We start from the raw sequence: 23,292 nt of genomic DNA, 5'->3' as shown, positions 1-23,292 counted from the left end.
GCATACCTACATTCTGTGCACGGGGGGGTTCCTTCCTTTGCAGCTGCCCCTTTCTGAAAACAAATGACAAAAGGGTTTGTCTCACACCTGTAGCTGCAGCCCTGTTGGGCAGCTGTTACTGAGGCAATAAACCATTCACAAGACACCTTTCAGAAAACAATAGAATCTCTTATCATCCATCACCTGCATTGTAAGATCAAAAACAAACTACAGCACACCAGAAACAATTCCTCCGACGTGTATTTGTCCAAACGGACGTCTGGTATTGATGGACTGAGAATTACGTGTATTAACAGCACTTCATCAACAAAAGCAACAAATACGCATCAGCAAAGACACAACGTAACACAATGTAAAGCAACACAAAGTAAGGGAACACGACGGAAAGCAACATAGGTTATAAAGTACAAAAGTAGTGGTTCAAAGACTAACATAATGATGGGATAGTAGTAGATGAGTTGTGTGCAGTGCACTTTTAACTATAAATTTAAGTATAACTCTATAAACACACTGATAAAAGATTTTCAAATGTCTGGTGTTACCACATAGGTAATTCATATATGCTTAATTTTTCATATATGTCCTTTAATGTGGTCATTGATACAGATTTGAATATTAGTTTTTTGTTTTCACGCTCCCTCTGTGTCTCATCTGAGTCAAGTTTTGCATCTTTCACTACATAGCGACTTATCACCATTTATTTTTTAATTCACGTATGAGCCTGGTCGGTCTGACTTGTCCCTGCATGGCACAGAAGAACAAGCCTGTGTCCTGACTGGGGGAGGAGGAAGTGCCAGCGGACAGTGAAAGTATGACCTTCGTCAACAGGAAGCTGTTGAGCACTTTGCCTGAGGGGGAACCTGACACATCTGCCAGGACATGCAGGCCCATGAAGGACCCCTTTAATGTGGAAATGTAAAAAGGAGCACACAGCTTTTAAATTGCAAATGAGAAAATATCTCTTGGCTTTCAAGTGCAGAGTTTTAATTAAAGCTGCTTTTAGTGACTTTACATTTAAGAAGAATGAGGTTGTTTTGTTTCCTGTGCCACAAAGTGAATGTTAACCCTCTGTGTGATTGTCACTATATTCTTTAAATATGAATACATTTGTTTCTGATCTACCTATAGTTCACAGTGATTCCATTATGATTGATAGTGTCTATTGTTATTTTCCAGCCAGAATGTCACTGGTCCTTGCTTCTTATTGTGAATGTTGTTATGTTCTCTCTTCAATGTATTTATTTACAGACTTAATAACTTTGGGTTTCAGGGAACAGGCTGCAATCTGCGAGTACTTCTAATACTTTTGGTTTATCTAAAAGCAAGTACTTACTTTTACTCAAGTAGAAAAGTTAATGTGGTACTTTTACTTAAGTAAATGTTTTTCCAGTATCCTAAGTATCCTGTGGGTGTTGCAGAGCTGCTGTATCAGATTAACACGACATACACAGATTCTTGGATCACCTTAAGAATGAAAAATAAATAAAGTCTGATATTACACTTTGAAATAAAACACAGTTGAGAAACTTACCTGATGTTCTGACTGTAGAAGCTCTGTCCCCTTCAGTTTTCAGCCTGGTCTCTGGAGCAGTGAGAAGAGCTTGGCCTGAGGATCTCCTAGGCAAAGGTTCATAAGACAGTCAAAGTTATATTAGAATCAGGAGCCATGCAGGGCCTTAAAGGTAATCAACACATTTGGTGGGATGTAAAAAAAATACATTTACTCTGTTACTGTTCTTAAGGCCACGTTACATTATACCGTTATAAAATGTGTATTGATCGTTTAGATGGAGTCGTTAATATTTGTTCGCGTTCTTCCACTGTTAAACATTCTACAAACTAATACCACTGCATTACTTTTACACCTGTTGTAAAGTCTGTAACACGACACACACACAGTCATGGATCACTTGACCACTTCTACTCTTTGCACTGTTTTATGTTTTTATGCTTCTTGATTAGTGAAACATTCAACCCAGTCACCTCTGATTAAACTTTGCCTCAACTTAGCTCTGTCTGAACAACTCAACTACCATCCTACATGTATGCTCTTTCTATGTAAAAAAAAAAGTACTTGTACTTATTGCACATGTCTGTACTGCTGGAACAAAAGAATTACCCCTCAGGGATGAATAAAGTATATCTATCTATCAACTTTTAATTACTTTCAAATATCTGGTATCACACTGTGAAATCAGACACTTCAAACACTCTGACTATAGTTTCAGGGTCCAACACTGAGGACTGCATTTCCCAGGGTGCCTGTGTGGTCCCTCCCCCACATACCTCTGCTGTGCGCTCACGCTGCTCTGTGGGGATCCTGCTCTGCACCAGTTGCCCCAAGTCGCGCGGAGCTCGGCACTAAAGTTCGTCCACGGGAATGGGCACGTTTCAGAAGACCGCTTTTCTTTCACACCTCAAACCCACGATCACGATCGGGGAGCGGATATAAGGACCCACTGCGGTGATCAACACGCACCAGCACTTGGATCTTTTTTCTTTTTCTTTTTGGAGTGATCCTCACTTTGGATAAGTTGCGCTGCAGCTGAAGATAAAACCCTGACGGGGCTGTTGGTGCGGCCACACGAGAAATGTGTTCCTCCACGCAGCCTCGCGGAGTTGCGGGGCTCACCGTAGGGTTTCTCCTGGTTCTCACTCTACATCGTGGATCGGCCGCGGACGCACGGACGTGTCCCCCTCCCTGCGCCTGTTTCGGGGAGCTGGTGGACTGCAGTCGGCTGAGAAGGGGCCAAATTCCACACACGATCCCGGAATGGACGGTTCAGCTGTGAGTCCAGTTAAAGAGCCCCCATGTGTTCCTTATCACTGTCATGGATCATGTGTTTTTGAATCATTTATCCAGTTTAACATGCAGTCACACCTTTGCGCTTGAAGAACAAATAGGCTCAGATCAGTGTTTCCCTCAACGCGGAGGGGGATGATCAACATTCCTGTAGTAGTGGAAATGGAACTGGTTGTAAACCAGAGAATTTGGTTTTCAGAAGGAAAACACTATGACTTTGCTTTGATTTGACTGGAATTAACTTTTCTGCTTAGTCTGAAGTGACAAAGAGTCAGGAAAGTTCCCAGAAACCACTTTTCCCACTTGAGTCTTTAATCTAAAAGCCTTAATAGGTTTTGTTTATTGTGTTGGTTCTTGCAGAATGATTGAGAAGGCCAGCAGGGAGGCCCCATGTGTTTTACACATCAATATGCTGTTGTAAGCCTCTCCAATGCCTCTTTATTAAGGTGTTGATGATTCTGAACCAATGCCCCCGTGCAGGTATTCCATTGCAACCAGGCTTTGTGGAGTAAAAGTAGTTGTAGCACCAGCAGATACAAACTGTAACAGTGGTAATGGTGCCAGTGCTTGTCGTTGTAGTAATTACAACGCCATTAGTGGTTCGTAAACTCCAGTTTCCTTCCAGGTTTCCCATAGTTCACACAATTGCCAACCGTGATGTTTAAAATGGTTTGACAGGGTAGTTGTAGCCGTTTTTTGAATTTGCAGTGATTGAAGTTTATGTCTCAGTTTTGGTTCAGTCTTCAGATTTTCATTTCACAGACCTCCAGGCCTTCAAAGCCATAAAAGCATAAATCAGATTTAGTCCCTGCGCAGGAGTTGGACTGTGTTTCGAAGTAATATCTTCATTTCGGTGTTTGTCTGCTGGCTGAGCTCGGCCTTAAGTCTGATGGACCCCAGATACCAAACACAACTCTAACGGCGTGTTCTCCTGTGTGTTCTACTTTACAGATAATTATTCTCACTGGATTTTTATTGCCCTGCATTTAGCTGGAGATTTTTATCGTCCTGTGTCAGGCTATAGTGCTGGATTCAGTGCCTGGATAAAGCCGCTGCCTCGCTGTTCAGTTTAGTTTTTCTCTTTCTAAAATGTGCTGCTCTGGAAACTTGACGTTGCCAGTGAAAACAGACCCAGCCTGAGCCTCATAACCAAGGCCAGCCCACCAAAAAAAAAGTTCCACATGGGGGGAAAATTCTTTTCACTCTGGCATGCTAATTTACGAGTTGCTCTCCAGCACATCTTAAACCCCTCAAACCACCCGACCCTTTGTTTTCCAGCACCCCATTATTTCTGCTGAATTAGCAACCCCAGAGCCAGCGATGGTACTGATTAAGGAGGAGCGTGTAGGATTAGTTTGAAACAAACTCACAGAAAGAAAAAAATGGGAAGGAGAAAGTAGGAGGGAGGAAAAAAAAGAGGAGCATGAAGGAGTAGGATTAAGTCATGAATATCAGGGAAGCTGTTGAGGGAAACATATTTGATGCCATCTCAACTTTAAAACAATATGTGCACCAAGGGCAAAATCTAAATATTTAATAGATAGAGAAATTTGAGTCATAGAATGACAAAAAAATGCTTCTTAAATGGTGATATATGGCCTCCCTGATAGTTTGACCAATAGTTTAAAGAGAAATTTGATTGTTTTCGTAGATCTAATACTACATTTATTTGGCCAGGAAACGTTAATGCTCAGTGAAAATGGGATATACATACATTTATAAGAGACGATAAAGGGAATCCATGGGGTTCGCGCTATAGTCAATGCAATTTTTTTTAGAGGAATGCAAAAAACAATTATTCAATCACATTCGCTACTTATTTGATGTTTTAAAATCTATTTTGTAAGCTATATAGGAACGATGATAAAAAAGTATCATTCCTCCGTTTCAAAAACTATAAACATTGTTATTCATCAAGGCAAAAACACAAATTCTATTTATGTTTTTACCACAGTTATGACATTTTGGCAAACATGCAGTCTATAAAATGCACATCCATCTACAAGGGTGTAAAAACACCACAGACTTTTTTTTCCGCCTATGAAAAACATTGATGAAACTAAATTTTACTCTGTCCCATTTTATCATAATTTAAAGCATCGATGACAGCTCTTGTAGCCTGAAGAGTAGGTCATTCATTCACTTTTCAGCCACTGATAAGAATGCCGTGCGGTACATTTTCACCAGAGCAGCAGATACAGGCTGAGGCCTGTATGCAGCACTGTGCGTTATCTTGCTCTGTTCTGAGCTTGCTTTGTGAGGGAAGTGGAAGTGTCGGGCTACTCAGGGTTTATCTTGGGAGTATGATAGCACACCTTTCCCTTATTGCCCGTAGTGCTGGAACTACAACAACAACAACACACAGCTGCTTGCTTGGAAAGAGAAGGACCAGGAAGCGGGGGTTTAGCGTTAGCAAGTCTAGTAAAACTCTGGTTGAGTGTTTCATCAAACTTTCCACCAAAGAACAAAAACAGGCCCCAGAAAATTCGACAGGGGTGTTTCAGATGTATGAAAGGCGTCCCTCTCGCTTTTCCTGGCATTGTGAATACATTACCAGTTGTTAGGTTCTTCCCCTCCTCCTAGAGCTCCTTGATGGATTCCAGATGAGGGAGGTGAGGAGGAGGGTGAGGGGGTGCAAAAAAAGTGTCTGGCAGCACAGCATTGATCGTGCACAGCAGCGTCCATAGCTCCGCCACTTTATGGCACACAAGTTTCAGTTTCTTGCCCGACTCCTTGGGCTGGTTTTCAGGCTTCTCAACAAAACAGGCAGCAAAGGCAAGAACCCCCCCCCCAATGAGCTGCAGTCAGGATGGCTTCAGTCAAGTCAAAAGCCAGGTTCTGTCAAGTAAGAGTCAGGCCTGGATCCAAAGGACGATTCAGCCAAAAAGAAGACATTGACCACAACCGATCAAGTACCACGCAAGACTAAAACAGGCAATCAACGAACACAGCCCTCAGTGTACAAAATAATCATCATCAACATTTTAACATCAAAGCACAAATAATGGCTAATCAATACGTAGATATTTGTGGTTTGAAAGTGGTGAATTTGAACCGAGCGTTGACCAGAACTGAAACCTCAACTCCTGCGCTTTTATTGACTTTCCTCGCCAGGATCCGGCCTCCTTTCATCACAAAAGAATCTCGCCCCTCAATAACTTATCAGCTTGTCTGTTTTGGCTTTGCCTCTTAGCCGAAGCCTGGATATAAAGTGAGCTGTTTTGGCATGGCCGCTCTCTTCTGTGTTATGAAAAAGGGATGGAAAGCCAACACTAGACCTTTAACTTGAACCCCCCCAAAATAGCCATTTTTGGGCTTGAATGGGAAAGCAGTTTGTTTTGGAACTTTTTTCTGTTGCTTTCAGATGTTAGTCATGCAGAATCAGCGCCGTCTGAGAGGGGCTCTGATGTTTCTCAGAAAGACTTTGAAGAATAGCATTCTGATAATGTTGTTTAAGAGGTTAGACCTTGAGTTAAATGTAGTTTGAAACAAAAGTCAATCCAAGACTTAGAAACTGGTCAATCGACCAAAACAAGAAGCAGTTTGTACTTTTTGAAGAGTTTGTTAAAAGACTGAGGTATTGACATTGGACTGCGTGCTCTCTTGAGTGCTTGATGACAGTAAATCAGTAATAAACCTTGTCCTTGCCAATATTTCCTAACCATTTTATTTCATCACCATTGATCTTGCAACATTTCTCTTGACCTTGTGGTTTAATTACAGCGACTTTTCTTTGATCCACTTCCTGTACTGACAGTTTGTAAGCACAATAACACAAAGAATTTGTGTGTAATTATGTTTGTTGTGTCGTCCTAAATGGAAAACTGTGGCAATACAAAAATGTAGTGCTTGGTGTATACTTTGCCCTTACTTTTAGTTTTTTTTTCTTCCACAGGGACCTGAGCCATAACAAATTGCAGGTGCTTGACAGCAATTTGTTTTCCAAACTACAACATCTAAGTGAAATGTGAGTATGTTTTTAGTGCTTTCTAAAGTAAAGATCTTAAAAAACAGCTTCCACTGTACTACATGTTACAAACCTATTTCTTTTTCTCATTGTATACAGAAAGCTGAACCACAATGAGCTGGAGGAAATACCAGATTTGGGCCCTTATGCTTCAAACATCACCACGCTCATTCTGTAAGTAAAACACGTCTTAATTTTGATTAACACCTCTCTGGACTCTCCTGAGAGTCCTTGCCCAGCCTGGATGGTATTCCTCTGCCAAGGCTGTCATTGCTGGTTAAAGTAGTGAGCTGGGAAGTGGTTCCTCCCCCGTCATTCCCTCTAGAGAGCAACCCTTTTGGCTGAGCTGGTTCCCAGACAGGGTAGTCAGAGACATGGCAGCCGGCCCCAGACGGGTCACGTGTTGGAAGACAAATGCCATCAACTGAAATGGAAAAGATTTTTTTTGCTGGCTTATGCTGCTGTTGGTGTATTTTTAACCTTGAGGGAGTGACGTGATGCTGCATAGAGAGAAATCCGTTGTGTAAAATGAATAAAGTCCAAATTTGGTGATTTTTTTATTTTGTAGGTTTAGAGGAAGGATTACATGGTTCTGTGTGGTCCTTTATGGGACTCACAAAGTCAAAATGGCCCCACGGTTGTTCCTCTTAACACCTAAAATCTTGCCAGTACCTTGAGCTGTCACCTTAAAGGCGCCAAGTACTCAAATGTTTCTTTGTTCCAATGCTTGACTTTGCTGATACGTAAGAAAAATGTCATATTTCATTACAATCAGTCTTGAACCAAAAGATGCTTTGGAACACTGTTGTCCAGTACGTGCTTTAAGAACAACACCAGATATTAATGTGTGAAACCTCAACAATTTTGTTTTGTTTTCTGTGGCATGCCTCTCCAAACCCGAGCAATGTGAAGTTATTGTGGAAGAATGTATCAGTCTCCTGGCTGGATGAGGTGTACTCCTCATCAAGCCCGGACACGATGCTCCACGGCAGCCGCAGGGCCTGCAGCCATCAGTCACTGACTAATTGTTTGCACCTTTGGCACGGGACTGTCACCTCCAGCTACAAGTGTCATCAGAGGAAGATGGGGAGGGTGACATTGTTTTAGCCAAGCTTTTTACACATTAGCTGTCATATTTCACTGCGTTATTCCAGGTGTACCTCTGCAAGTTATCCTGCTGCACCTTATTTGTCCAAAAAACACAGAGCGGGAAAGTTGTTAGAAAGAGGTCAAACAAACCTCTGTCACAACTGCTATTTGTATTGTCCATGCAAACTTGAGCAATTCTGGAATTAGGAAAGTTTTTCTCCAAACCACAATTTCATTATTTGATTTGAGGATGCTGTTCAGTTTGAGGATGCTGATGTATACTCTCGATGTTAACTTGGTAGTATAGGAAATGCAAATTTTCATTAGCTATGTCTTCAAATAACTCTCTCTATTCAGGGTAAAATACTACACCATTTAAAGTCATGTTGAACCAAAGCCACTGTGACCACAATTGGAAGTTGTGGAATAATAGTAAATATACAAATATAGTCTGCAGTGTGGGTTAATAAAATCGGTTACAAAGAAATCACTACTAGCAAACATTAGCCACCACTAACTTTGCAGTGCAGTAGAAGCAATACACCTGACTGCACTAAAATAACTTTTTGCTTATTATTTTTTAGATGAATAAATATGTTTAAGGTGACATATAATTTAATAGAGATCTGTGTGAGGTACAGGATGAAATAAATGCAGACACTGGCTTATTTGAAAAGAAAATTAGAGTAATACAAAGTTTTTTGTAGCACAACAGAAAATACAAGAATATAAGAGGAAGGCACTGTAGTTCATATTAGTTCCCTTTTTTAACTAATGCTAATTAATGAACATTCCTGAGATTCAAAATCACCCTCCTGACTTCTCATTCATTACTGTGTGTAAATTCATCACTAACAGCTATTAAGATGCACAGTGGTTGTTTTCACATCTGTAAAATGTCCAGCGTTGGATTGTGGAATAATTAGTGGGAAACAGGAAACTCTTTTTGTTCCACGGTGTAACTTCAGAGGGGTTTGTTCTTTCTCCAAAGCTTTTCTGACCGTTTCGAGTAAAAATGATCACATTTAGTTTTTAACAGTTCTCAGCTGGAGACGTCAGAGACATGCTGTGTTTCAAACGAGTAAGAAGCTCTCTGGAGCTGAAGAGGGAGAAGAAACTGAAATTCACACTTGCTCTCACTCACACTGCTGGTGTTGGCCACTGCTGCTGTCTTTCCTCAGATTAAGCGACGTAGTGAGATTTTTCTCTCCAGTGGAACATTTTTCCAGCATTTCTCTCCCTCCTTCAGTTTCTCCGAGCTGGGAGGGTAGTAAAGGAGAAAAAAAGACCTCGGGGTATCGAATACCACTTATTCAAACAGTCAGTCAGACATAGCGGCAGCTCTCGACGACTTCTTTGACCTCGCAGCTCAGAGTAAAAACAAACGGCAATAACCCTGCAGCTGGTAGTAATTGAGTCGTGATCATCTTAATTAATTGAACAATTTCCCAGGAATTTATAGAGGGGGTAAACCCCACCGCTGCTAAATCCCTCCGCCTGTGTTCAGGGGGGGTTCAACAAATGACCTGGAGATTCCAGGTCTGATTAGATATAGGAGGATATAAACCTCTTGGTATGTCCATGGAAATTGGGACCTTGTTGAAGATGAGAAATACAAACCAAAACAGTAGCAATTATAGTTATTATGTGTGACATTTAATAATGAATACAGTGTGTGTCCAATAGACAAACTATTGCTGCAAGTAATGAACCTTGTTATTATTTGCTGTGTATTTTTTTGTAGTTCTTTTTTCACTCTATACAAATCTTTTTAAAATTTTCAGAAACCCTAAGGTGTACAACGATGGTAGCAGCACACTGTTATAATATATTGAAACTAGCCCTAATTTATGGTCAATCCATTTATCCATAGGTTAATTAAGCACTTGTGTCAAGCTTATGGCGCCTGTTAACATTTTTTGGTTCTGTACAGAAGCTGGTAGTTAGTACGACCAGGAATAGCTGGTCAGACATAGAATAGAGAGCCACCTACAGATACATTGTGTGATTTACAAGTAATCTCTGAGAGCTGGTGTGCAGACTTGCGCATACTCACACAGTAGAACACACACTAAGAAAAATGAAAAAATTAAACGCAAATGCAACCAGCATCATCAAGTATTTTAGGCAAACAGACGAGACTTTATAGCTATGTTTTTATGTAGAGTTCCTCAAGTTCACGCATGCATACGATCTGTGATTCTCTCCAATCCAACGGGTTCATCGACGTGATGAGATGATCAACCATTAGAGTGAGATATGTGCAGGGTTTAATATGGCGTCTCAACAGCTAACGCAGCCCTGGTTTTCATTACAGGCGCCACTGCATAGAGGGGGGAGTCATCAGATGGCTCCTCAAAACTCTGTTCTTTTTCCAATAGGAAATACCGCACACACACGGACGCACCACCACACATATGCATGCGCGCACACACTCTCTGAGCGAGACGGTTTTATAAAAAGCGGCTTTCCATTTAAAGAACTTCACCCATTAAAGGAATTAGTTGCTGCTCAGTGGACAACAACAACAACAAACAACACCAAACTGGATTCTGGGATTTTATATAACAACGTAACTTCTCAGTATATAAATGTGGTCAGTTTGATGGTGGTTTAGAGCAGCTGGCAGGTACGTGCTTGTGTGAAACCATCATCATGTCGGTGTAATAAAAAAAACTGCTTCATCTGCACTTATTACGCTCTTATGGACTCAAGGTCTTTGAAACTTTGGACGAAAACACTTGCAGATGAAGAGTTTAGTAATCATTTTTTTGTCGAAGTTGAAAAGTGTCCAACCGGAGCGTTGTACTGACTTTATATGCAGACTACACATTTTCTAGGGTTGCGATCCCATTGGCTGAGCACTTTTCCTTCAGTCTCTCTTTGCCACTCGCCTCAGTTTAACAAGCACATATTTTATCAATGCCTTTGGCTGTTATTGACACTTGCCTGGCCCTCTATTGACTTCCACCGACAGCGGCAAAGCCCCGCGGCCACAGTTGTAATGGCTCCATAATCATGTTATCTGATGGCAAACTGGATGAACAAATTTGAAGTGTGCGTAATTAAAGTGCACAATGCTGGGATTGTTTGTGTGTGGACAAGACAAGAGGAGGACTCACGGAGTGGACAGGCAGATGTCCAGATGAGAGGGACAAAGGAGGGACAGTAGGGTTCACTATGTGCAGGCCGAGCTTTTACAACTGTCTGGCCATACAGTTACACAGAGTTTACAGAGCACTATAGAAAATATTTCTTATAGGAAAATAAGTAGAATTCATCTGAGGGAGACGGAGTAATTTCTGATACCCTCCAAACTTCAGGGTCAGTCTCTTCGTTCTAGGCAGGAAGTGCCCACTCTCTCTCCCTGTGGCTCCACTTTCCCCCCTGAGAGAAACTGGAAAGACTGGTTCTGTCTCACAGGGCGGCCCTCCTTCTCTCAGCGACCAGTCAGGGGAACATGAAAACTGAGATACAGGTGGTGTGCAGCGCTTTTGTTCGGGACCTGGAGGCTGTGGTGTGTGGAAAGCCCTCTGCAAATCTCCACACAAAAGCGCTGCCTGTGCCGGTTTTATTGGAGACGACGAGACGACGTATTTTTTAGTAACAATGTTTGAGTGTATGTAACGTTTCAGGCTGGTGAAAACACTTGTACAGCGAATAGACATGATGATTGTGGACTCATCATTGAACAGACATGCCAACTGAACTGATCATACACCAAACTCCTTGTACTGATATACAAATTTAATCAAGCTATGTTTTGATTACATTTTTAGAAATTACGTTATAAAATCCCAAGTTTGACACCTTTTGTAGCTTCTGCCCCCACCCCCACTCTGCCAGCCCCCCTGCCTACTGTCTGTCCCTGGCACTGCACCAAGTTTGACTCAAGCCCCGAGCACAGAGACATGCTCAAGCTGGTTTTATTCCAGCGTTGCCCTACAGTCTGCAGCCCGCCCTCCATTTTGGATCTGTGTTTAATGGTGACTCTCATCTTGTGTCAGACAATTACCTAAACGTGCTGCACTCTCCAGATGGAGAACCATGTTTGTGTATGAAATACACTGTATGCACCAGCAGTCAGCACATGTGGAAAACTGACTCGGGGTGTTACGGCACGGTGTTTGGAATCAGTGAGATATCTTGATTTCACAGGAGTGCGGTGCCACACTGTCTCTGACTCAGGTGGGCGTAGGGAATATAAAATCTGAGATCAAGATGAGACTCACTGGTAGTATTGGCAATATGATATTCACATACATGTACTTGTTTCTGTATGATATACATAAATCCTAATTATCCAATATATATGTACACCCGAACATTCTAACAATAAGAAGCTTTACTACAACAAAATAATTGGTACCTGTCTAAAAGGTGTAAATTATCGATTCACTCCAGAATTTCAAATTTCATGGAATTCATGGCCAGAGCTGCATCTAAAATTTCCATTGTTATTTAATCTGCTGTTTTTCTAGTTTGGTCAAGAAAATGTCAAAAGACTGTGAAAAACTCTGATTTCTTCAAATAGCTTGTTTTGAGCAGTCTACCTAAAGAGTATCAATGTATTGGTATGGAAGTAAATCAACAGACGATATGCTGTAAACATGCCGAACCTGGGAACGTTTGGTAAATTTGCCTGAAAAACTAATATTTGAATCATCGCACTAGTCGCTTAAGCTCTTTTCATGACAGCTGCCACTCTCTTTAGTCAGCCATCACTGTGACTGACAGATTCCAACAATTAAATATTAATGACACCACATCCCAAATTAAACCTGCATTATAAAACTGTCGACACTGTTTGTTTTCATGTGCTGTTGGAAAATGAATCAGAAAAGCTAACACAGTTCTGGTCAGTAAGGTGTAGCTGGGGGGGGGGGCTGTAGCCATCGGCATGAATACTGAAAACGAGGTCTGTAGTCTGGTGCATTGGAGGGAATTCCTGCCTCCCCTGCCTCACTCTCTCACTCTCTCTCTACTGCCGAGTCTCATACACAAAGAGGGCACTGTACAAACTCTGTTTATAACTAAGCAGTCCCTGCACTGCAATTTAGGAGGCGTGCAGCTCAGGAAATTGCTGGCCTCTGCCGAGGCATGCTTTCACTGAGGGAATGGTATTCATCAGCCAAGTAATTGGCAGGTTACCTTTTTAAATACCTTGTTAGTAATTACCTTATAAACAAAATAACACATTTCTAAACCGAAGATTGTTTGGACTTTGTGTGAAGAGCAGCGGCACTGTTCATACCAAACAATTTGTGAAATATGCACGCAGCCTCGGCAGAAAAAAGAAAAAAAGAACTATGACACAGCTTCACATTGGGTGGTAAGTTTTAGATTCGCAAGCGTGTGAGAGTTTGTCATTTTTTAATACCGCAGGCTAATTGAGGGACTTGACTGTTTGCGTATCTGGAAACATGAAACTGGTGCACGCCACTAGTCAAATACACAGTATTTTTGTCATTTATTGGAGCGGTGCTGTCTGTATTTTCAGAGCAAACAACAGGATCACCAGGATCTCTGTGGAGCAGCTCCGGCCCTTCCTCGCTCTGGAAACGCTCGACCTCAGCTACAACAACATTGTGGATATAAAGTCCAGCTCCTTCCCTGCTCTGCCCCTCAAGAACCTGTGAGTGTCAACATCTCTGTTTGGACCTGATGCTTGTGCATTTTCTGTTTGGTTCTTTATGTACGTGAAGGAGAATGAAAAACAGAACATTCCCAATCAGACTCCACCACACCATCTCTTTGGAAACCATTGCATTGCTATTTGTAAATCAACCTTACACCTGAATCTTTCTGTCTCAGGTTCCTCAACAACAATCGGATCTCCTCGCTGGAGACGGGCTGTTTCACCAACCTGTCCAGCAGCCTGCATGTTCTCCGGCTCAACCGCAATCGCCTCTCAACCATACCAGCCAAGATCTTCCAGCTACCCAACCTCCAGCATCTGTAAGCTCGCTGCATGCGTGCAGTTTCATTTTAAACCAGGACGATTTCTAAAGAAACATTTATTTTCGCATTTTGGGCTGTAATTTAGATTCTTTACGAGTGCAGCAGGACTTCAAAATGAAACTCAGCGATGAGGATTTATTCTCTGAAAGTAATGAAGGTTTATGAAGTTATGAAACAAGTTTTTATTATGTGCTAATAGACTTTGTGGCTTTGAATATTGATTACATATTTTGAGAAATAACCAGAATTTTACCGGCTGGTTGATGTCAAGTGGCACCATTGTGGCAGACTTGAATTAAGGTTTTTAAGATTGTCTGGCTGATTTACAGGCAACCTATACAGTGTACCAATCTTTAAAAAAAAATCAATCTAAAACTGCGTGTACAATGTCATCCACTTTCCTCATTTGACTTTTCTTTTCTCGTGCTCTGACGTTGAGTGTTTAATGTGTGTGTTTCAGAGACCTGAGCAGGAACCGGGTTCGCAGGGTGGAGGGCCTGACGTTCCACGGACTGCATGCTCTCCGCTCCCTCAAAATGCAGAGGAACGGCCTCAGTCGCCTGATGGATGGAGCCTTCTGGGGCCTCAGCAACATGGAAGTCCTGTAAGGATATTTCAAAATGATGTGCATCAGGTTCTGCTTCTTCCAAATCTAGTATAAAGTCTCATTTTGTGTGTGTGTGGGTCTGCAGGCAGCTGGACTACAACAACCTGACAGAGGTGAGCAAGGGCTGGCTGTACGGCCTGCTGACTCTGCAGCAGCTCCACCTCGGCCACAACGCCATCAGCAGGATCCGACCTGACGCCTGGGAGTTCTGCCAGAAACTCAGCGAGCTGTGAGTCCACCTTTTTTTTTTTCTTCCTCCCCCTCCCTCAGTGCCCTCTTTCTTTTTTCTCTCCCCTCCTTCTTGTTATTCCCACCTCACTTTCCATTCACATCCTGAACTCCCAACACTTTTCTGTGGCCCTCTCCTCCTCTCTGGCACTCCCGGCTGCCCTTTTTCACACTCCAGTTCCTCCCGTCACCAATCCCCACGTCCACACACACAAACACACAGACAAAACAGTGTCTCTTATGCTCGGCCAGTCAGTGCCAACATTAAAGCACTGCCAAAATATTACACACCCGTTTGCCTCCTTTCTGCTCTGCTGTCACTTGAGCCAAAACAACGGCCTCCGGAAGTCCCACTTATTCTTTCCTATTGGAAATTTCATTATTATTTTCAGTTTCTTTCATTGTAAAACAAAAAAATGACATAATGCTCAGACTTCGGACTTGATTTCCCACCCATCTACACACAGTCCTTGGAGGAGATTGAATTTCCTTTGTTGTGGCTGTTGTTTACAGCAGCGGTCGGTTCGGCCGACTGCAGTCTGGAGCATTTTCACGGATATGTTGTTCTTTTCGCTTCACGTCGCTCGCTCTTATCATGTAAACAAGCCGCCCATCAGGCAGGGAACGGGTCCGGCTATCTGATGTGTCTGAGTTTACTTTAAACCCCCCTCAGAATAGCTTGTTTCAGGATTTCTGTTTTGTTGGAAAATGAGATTTTTCTCAAACAAAAAATAAAGGTTATCATCAAATGAAATCTCAATCAGAAATTGTAGACAACAGTCTTGAAGTATACTCTTTTGGGGGTTTCCTGACAGTTTGTTGATTTCATAAACATGTAAACTTTAAACAATACAATTGTAGATTCATTTACTGGACTTTAGATTTTTCCTGTAAACACTCCAGACAGCAATCTGTTTCACAACATTTAACACCACAATTTGGATATCGTCAAGTTTTCCGAAGGCAACTGGTGGGTGATGTCTTGAGAGGATGATGCCGGAGGAGGTGTGAGAAATTAGGCGATGGTGATTCTTGTGTGTTTGAGAGTTTTCCAGGCTTCCAGGGCGCATTTTCATGTTGTTGTTTCTGTTCTACAGCAACCTCTCCTCCAACCATCTGTCCCGACTGGAGGAGTCCAGCTTTGTCGGCCTCAGCCTGCTGGACGAGCTCCACATCGGAAACAACCATGTGAGCTTCATCGCAGATGGAGCATTTCGTGGCCTCTCCAACCTGCAGGCGCTGTAAGTGAAATTCAATGTTTTCTCTTTTAAAAAAGCCATTAGAACACCTCACACCTGACGAAAAGGGCCTGTGTCCAACACAGGGAGGTGAAATAAACACGTTGATGGGAGAATGAACTGATGAACCCTTTTGTCCAGCACTAAGTGTTCATCAAATTTGGATGTGCAGGATTTTGTATACTTTCTGAAAACCTCTTTGTTAACATGTTAACACCTCTTTGTTGTCATGGAATGATGTGAATGTTTGTAAATTGTTGAATTGTGAAATATGTAATGCCTTACATTGTAAATGCCTTCTCTTTACCCTCCAGACAGTCTAAACAACCACTTATGACTAACACCTAAAAAAAGGAGTTTAGGAAAAACCTGCGCTGCTTCCTCAAACCTTGACTCATTTGAAAACCCTTAATAAACATGTGCTTAAGCTGCTTTCAGACATGCACTGAACTCAGGAGATTTCCCACAGTTTCCCCACTCAGTTACTTCTTTGTGTGAACACAAATGCCCCACTGACAGCCTTCGGACTTTCTGCGGACTTTCTCCAAGATGCTTTAAAGGAAATTATAAAGTTCCACTTTGGACATTGATGGGTTACCCTAAAATCCATAATCTAATAATAACTTTGAGAAGCTATCAAAAATACCAAACTCTTCATTCGAAGCTTTGCAGAGCAAGCTTTGTGTTGTCAGTGTTCCAGCATTACTACATGAACATCAAATGTGCATATAAATCCATTAGTGCCCTGCAGGCCGCTGTGTCGCCCCTCCCAGCCTCTTCAAACCCACCTTCACCATTAATCCTCTGCCTGAGTGGAAATATCCTGATTTGTTTTAGGGATGTGAAATAGATTAGTGTGTTGAGGTCTCTCCGCACACATAAAAAAACCTCTGCAACACAACCCCGACCTCAACAACCACCCTACCTCCAACTCTCCCCTTACACGCCCAACTCACCCTCACACACACATGCTCACCCATCCCCTCTTTCCCGCAGAGGGGCTTCATAACATTTCCCCTGGTTGGGATTGTTTTAACTGGAACCAAATGTGAGCTGTGCTGCTGAGGTCACCATAGGGCAGGTGTGCAGCTAGGTGGACATGGATTGCCTCAGGGCTCCAAACCTGCCACCCCAACCCCCACTCCCACACATTTACATACACCCTTCCTCAATCTCGATCAGCCATAGCCAGGCACGCTGAGGAGGAAAATAACTGTTTGAAAGCATTCAACCAGTTTAAGGATCAAAGCAAGCAGTTTCTCTGGGAGAATATTTGCCTTTTTTATTCCGAGACTGAATTTATAGTTGTTTGGTGTATTTTTCCTCAAGCGGTGAGCAGAATAAATATTTTAGTTTGTCCTGATCACCACAGGAAGAAATCTATAGCAATAGATATGTAGCAGACATGACCTGCGGGTAAAGTCCAGTGATTTGGATATGGACACGCTTTTTCACTGGGAGATAGCTTCATCAAACAACCCAACGTCTTGCAAACTTGACAATCGAAGTCAATTTACAGGATTACAAAACTAGAAGGCAGATAATAACAAATTCCTATAGAATAGAGTACCCCTATAAGTTAGTTTCTGATTCCCTGTGTGTAGCCAGAGAATCAGCAGCTAAGTAGAAGTTAATGTTAATGATGTGTTTTGACCAAAAGTAGGAAGTTAATCCACAGATAATAATCTCTGATGTATGATGTGTTTAATGGTGGATGGAAGATCTGTTGTAAAATTTCCTTTAAGGGCAACCCACATGCATGTTTGACTTGCATGCAGAGTATATTTATCCCAACAAAAAATAAGTTCAAAAATGCAGCACACATGTTCTATTGCCCCACTTCCTTGTAAAACTTTTTTTCCCTTCCAATGCAATAGAGAAAAGCCATTGCAAACTTTTAGAAGTGCCGCAAAAGCCGGGAAGGAACTTCCTGTGAGGCATGGAACCGCCTTGAATATAATTTTAAAGTCTCAAACATTTTCCCCCTCTCACAAAACGCAAAGCCGCATTAAGTTTTATTAACATCGCGAGCGCGGCTGTTGTTTGGGTGTGGATTCTTTACAGTGTGGTCTCTCTTTGTTTCCTCTGAAAGGGACCTTCAAAATAATGAGATCTCCTGGACCATCGAGGACATGAATGGGCCGTTCTCTGCTTTGGACAAGCTGAAAAAACTGTGAGTTCACATCCACTGTCATGTTTGACTTAATGCAACTCATGAATATAATAAGGTCGGGGAGAAAAATTAAGTTGAAACTAATGCAACAATGTTTGTCGCTCTCCTCAGATTTCTGCAGGGGAACCAGATCCGCTCAGTGACCAAGAAGTCTTTCTCAGGCCTGGACGCGCTGCAGCACCTGTGAGTCGACCTCGTGTTTCACTGATTGTTTCCAAAAGTCTTAGCTGTAAACTAAGCAGGGTGAATCACGCCGAGACACAGAGGCTGTTTGTTAGAGCCGTGCACCCAAGCTGTCTTCTCCCATTCCTCCGCTTTGATGTGGAATCAAGGAAAAACTGTTGCCATTAGTATCTTTACATGTGTGCCAGACTATATCGATCACCAAGTCGCGAGGAGTGTGTGAGTGTGTGTGTGTGTGTACACAACAGCTGCATTTGATTCTAATTAGAGTTTTTTCCCAGCCGTTGCCAGAGCTCAAAGCAGCCCAGAGTCGGGCCTCTCTTGATTAACGCAGCAAACTGCTGCCCAGACTTTTATTGTTCTGGAGCGCAGGCCTTCTTTTTCTTCTTTCAGTTGAAGTTTTTGTAGCCTTCACTCCATACGGCTGATGTTGGCAGAAAAAAAAAGCTGCGTCCATTTCCCCCAAGGATCTTATCCAGTCCTAATTCCTTTTTTCTCTTCTACTCCACAGAGATTTGAGTAATAACGCGATCATGTCCATTCAAGCGAACGCCTTCTCGCAGATGAAGAACCTGCAGGAGCTGTAAGTGTGATCATGTTCAAGGACAGTTTAACTTAAGAGTTTTAGTTTTGATGTGGGACAGAACACCAGGTGAAACTCATTATGGTCTGCCGGGAAAGTGGGCACCAAACAGAACGCACTGCAGTGTTAATGTGACCGGGTTCAGTTTCCTTTGTCTCGCTTCCACTGCAGGATAGTTTACAGAAACAAGCCATGTGAGGGAATCTTTACATTCTCTCAGAATGATTCTGACTCAGGCTACATCCACACCACTACCTTTCTGTTTGAAAAAGCATCACCTCTGCCACTGACAAATCTGCTGTTCACACTGCTCCTGAGGTTTAGAGGCACTAAACCGAGGAGTTTGAAAAGGCTGCTGGCCCTGATTTAGTTTCTTAACTCTGAGGCAGCATTTTAGTCTGGACAGGCAGAAACAGAGATCAATCAATTAATCAAATTTTATTTGTATAGCCCATATCCCCAAATCACAATTTGTCTCATAGGGCTTTGGAATGACGTGACGATCACATGCATTTGCTGATTAGGTCTTTTCAGAAAAAACAATCACACAAAGCGTGACTCTGTTGTCTTTGCTGCATTTAAATTCTGCATTTTATAATGATACAACTGCTTTTATGCTTAGGATAACAGCTATAATCACATGATATAAGTTTTCAGGCCTTTTAGTATGAAAAAGTTTTCAAACTAAAAGTAGTGCGGATGTAGCCTCAAGGGGTTTGTTTGTTTTTACATACATATATAAATAATCACGGACATATAGTATCTGAGGGGATTGTGACTCTTTGTGTGTGATGTTTCTATTTGTATTACACTATTTCTATTACAGCATTTTCTTATATAGTCTTATTAGCTGTTCTAATTTAAGAAATTCACAAAAATCATATTAATGCCTGACAGAATTAGTCTGAACATGGTTTTGCATTGATCAAACCTTCCTGTGTTGATTCCTGCTCTGTCCACATTTAAGTTACATTTAAACTAAAAAATCACAACCAACTCTTAGGAATAATACGGCTGCAGTGTGAATTAAATGTTTCTGGTATCTCCTCCCCTGGGCAGGCGTCTGAACACCTCCAGCCTGCTGTGCGACTGCCAGCTGAAGTGGCTTCCCATCTGGGTGGCAGAGCAAACCTTCCTGCCCTGCGTCAACGCCAGCTGCGCCCACCCGCAAATGCTGAAGGGCAGGAGCGTGTTTGCCGTCAGCCAGGACGAGTTTGTGTGTGGTGAGTGATGCATTCACTCGGTGGAACTCTACTTTACACACATATACTGTAATGCCTCAAAAACAGACATTAATCCAAGTCAATTTTTTCCATTTACAAACTGACCCAGATTGTTCAGAATTTTCCTCCCTGACTCCTGGAGGAACTAATGAGCCTCATGAGGGAAACATTATGGAAATTTACGAAGTTTTCAGCTGTCCTGGTTAATGTTACATAGAACTAATTAGAAAAGAATTCACTCCAGTTTTGCCAAAGACATGTAGACCTGAACACGTTGAAAAGCCGAGCATATGGTGATTTCAAATGTTTACTCTTGTTTTTTGCAGATGATTTCCCAAAGCCTCAGATCACCGTTCAGCCGGAGACCCAATCAGCCCTCAAGGGCACCAACGTGACATTTATCTGCTCGGCGGCCAGCTCCAGCGACTCACCCATGACCTTCGCCTGGAAGAAAGACAATGAGGTCCTGAATGATGCGGAGATCCACAACCAGGCCCATCTGCGAGTGCAAGGAGGGGCAGGAGGTGAGACGGAAGTGACAGAGTATACAACCACCCTGCAGCTCCGTACCGTGGAGTTCTCCAGCGAGGGAAAATACCAGTGCATCATCTCCAACCACTTTGGATCGTCCTACTCCACCAAGGCCCGGCTCACTGTCAACAGTAAGCTTGGTTGGGAGATTCCAACTTTTTTGCCACATGTCTCAAAGGTCCTTACAGCGCCTGTCAGTCTTCTATGATTCTTAAATGATCTTTTTCTGTTTCCAGTGTTGCCATCCTTCACCAAGATGCCCATGGACTTAAGTATTCGTGCCGGAGCGACAGCCAGATTGGAATGTGCCGCTGTGGGTCACCCTTCCCCTCAGATCGCCTGGCAAAAAGACGGAGGTACTGATTTTCCTGCCGCCCGTGAACGGCGCATGCACGTCATGCCGGAGGATGATGTCTTTTTCATTGTGGATGTCAAGACGGAGGATATTGGCGTTTACAGCTGCACAGCACAGAACACAGCGGGAGCCATTTCTGCAAATGCTACACTTACTGTTCTAGGTGAGAAACAAGGCTATCATACCAGATTGCACAAAGAACTGAATAAAGAATAAATAAACTTCTACACTCTCGATTCTTCATTCTTGTCTATTTTTGATTGCATCTTTCCCTCTGACAGAAACACCCTCCTTCCAGCGGCCCCTCATGGATCGCACTGTGGCCAAGGGTGAAACCGCCGTCCTCCAGTGCATCGCCGGTGGCAGCCCACCCCCAAGGTTGAACTGGACCAAAGACGACAGCCCCTTGGTTGTGACAGAGCGCCACTTTTTTGCCGCCGCCAACCAGCTCCTCATCATCGTCGACGCAGCAGAGGCTGACGTGGGGAAGTACACCTGTGAGATGTCAAATGCGCTGGGCACAGAGAGGGGCAACATTCGACTTGCAGTCATATCGAACCCCAACTGCGACCCTGGCGTGCAGGGCAGCATGGGGGTCGGTGTCGTGGGCGGGGCAGGATCGGACGACGATGGGTGGACCACAGTGGGAATCGTGATCATAGCGGTGGTGTGCTGCGTGGTGGGCACTTCGCTAGTTTGGGTGGTTATCATCTACCACACCCGACGACGGAACGAGGACTGCAGCGTCACCAACACAGGTGAGGTCACGATGCCTTTTTATGACGTCGTTCTGTTTTCTATGCAAATGATTGAGTATGATATCATTTGATGCCTTTCTCCTCCAGATGAGACCAACCTGCCTGCCGACATTCCCAGTTACCTGTCCTCCCAGGGCACGCTGGCTGACCGACAGGACGGCTACATCCCGTCAGAGAGCGGCAGCAGCCATCAGTACATGCCGTCGTCCCTCAGTGGCTTCTACCTGCAGCAGAAAGACATGAACGGTAAACACCTGCCCTTTCTCCTTTGTCCTGAGACTTAATCCTGCTGGAGCTTCACATATTATTCATACATGAAACTTCATTCAACCATACAGGTCTTTGTCAGCTGGATACTGGAAGTGAAGCAGACTTGGAGGCAGCGATCGATCCTCTGCTCTGCCACTATCAAGGTCCAATAGGCTCGTTGCTTCGCAGAGACAACATGTACGCCACTGACCCGTCAGAGGGCTTCACAGGTCTGTACAGCTCGTCTAGCCAAGTTAAACATGTTCCCTCGATACTTGTTCTACTGTTATGAGGAAATTTGACTCATTTTGTTCAGCAACTAAATAGTTTCTTTTTTTTTTGCTGTCAGGCTGTTCCATCGACCAAAGGCCTGCATGCATTGACGCTTACAGCAGTAGCCTGCCTAGTTCTAAAAGGAGGGACTACTTCCTGTCTGAGCATTTTGACCTCTGCTCCTCCACCGTCCTGATGCAGCTCCCCAGTGCTGGTCTCCATCATGGCCCCTCCCACCAGCCAAGTGACCGGCGACCATCCGTGGAGGAGGGAGATGTGAACGACTACGGCCGACCTCACGAATGCCTCTCACCCTGCAACACCTTCATGGGTAGGTCTTGAGTTAATCTGTTTTCAAAACTTCCTTAGATTTTTATCCTTGCTTTGGTTCTGACTTCTTCTTGCACCTCTCTTGACCAGGAACATTTGGGAAAGCTCCCTGGAGGCCTCAGCAGGACTTGTACATGGGCTTCGGCCCGCCATCAGCGACACATAATGCAATGACTCCACATGAGAACCCTTACGCCGCACCTGATGTCGATTCAGACCAGGAGGAGAACAGTCTCGCCAAGGACTCGTCGTCAGAGCAGGGTAGCAGTGTTTACGAACAGCCGTTTGACAGCAGCAGGACTGATCCCTTGCCACAGCGCAGAACGAGCACTTAGCAGAGTGATGCTCCTGCTGGATCTTGTTTTTCATGAAGAGGACGACCAAAAAACTCAATGAAATTTCTACCTCACTAAACGGACACTTTTGCAATAATGACTCCTCAAATGTGCAAAGAGTGAATGTAATGGACAATTTCATGTTCCTACAGAAAAAGAACCAGGAGCATATTAACAGCTGTTCTTCAAGGACACAGATTGATAACATAGATGAATATATACATTTTTTTATATAAAGTTTATTATATTTTGTAAATTGTATATAAACAGATTCCATTATTTTTGCTTACCTTTTGTGTATGAGTATTTTGCGCCCTGCCTATTCAGTTATTCCAGCTTTGAATGAAGCATTGTTTTGCACATATGTAAACAATAAAAAACACCTTAATGTGTGCTGCTACATTCA

General features: G+C 43.1%; 1 protein-coding gene and 1 long non-coding RNA gene across 3 annotated transcripts in view; one reads left to right on the top strand and one right to left on the bottom strand.

Annotated features, from left to right (window-relative positions):
• LOC109642789 (uncharacterized) overlaps positions 1-2,425 on the bottom strand; it is a 14,572-nt gene extending 12,147 nt beyond the window's left edge. For both annotated transcript variants that reach the window (XR_011240100.1, XR_002203677.2), the window contains exons 1-3: positions 2,287-2,425; positions 1,532-1,617; positions 11-53 (exon numbers count right to left, since the gene is read on the bottom strand). This is a non-coding gene — a long non-coding RNA (uncharacterized lncRNA). The remainder of the gene's footprint in view (positions 1-10; positions 54-1,531; positions 1,618-2,286) is intronic.
• On the top strand, positions 2,317-23,292 carry lrig3 (leucine-rich repeats and immunoglobulin-like domains 3). Its single transcript, XM_020107711.2, has 19 exons — positions 2,317-2,788; positions 6,699-6,770; positions 6,870-6,944; positions 13,360-13,494; positions 13,674-13,817; positions 14,281-14,424; positions 14,513-14,656; positions 15,753-15,896; positions 17,986-18,066; positions 18,178-18,249; positions 18,761-18,832; positions 19,892-20,055; positions 20,382-20,717; positions 20,823-21,104; positions 21,223-21,699; positions 21,787-21,945; positions 22,038-22,178; positions 22,298-22,552; positions 22,642-23,292. Exons 1-19 carry the CDS (start codon positions 2,592-2,594, stop codon positions 22,884-22,886), a joined length of 3,339 nt encoding a protein of 1,112 aa, XP_019963270.2. The 5' UTR covers positions 2,317-2,591; the 3' UTR covers positions 22,887-23,292.

This window comes from Paralichthys olivaceus, chromosome 23, assembly GCF_024713975.1.
Source record: "Paralichthys olivaceus isolate ysfri-2021 chromosome 23, ASM2471397v2, whole genome shotgun sequence".
Lineage (NCBI taxonomy): Eukaryota > Metazoa > Chordata > Actinopteri > Pleuronectiformes > Paralichthyidae > Paralichthys > Paralichthys olivaceus.
Note: the sequence above shows the minus strand (reverse complement) of the source record. Positions and strands in the feature narration are given on the sequence as shown.

Excerpts from the sequence above, each read along its gene's own strand:
- lrig3 (XM_020107711.2), top strand. The coding sequence starts at position 2,592 with ATGTGTTCCTCCACGCAGCCTCGCGGAGTTGCGGGGCTCACCGTAGGG. Across the intron at positions 6,771-6,869 it reads CTACAACATCTAAGTGAAAT|AAAGCTGAACCACAATGAGC; the intron begins GTGAGTATGTTT and ends CATTGTATACAG. Across the intron at positions 22,553-22,641 it reads ACCCTGCAACACCTTCATGG|GAACATTTGGGAAAGCTCCC; the intron begins GTAGGTCTTGAG and ends TCTCTTGACCAG.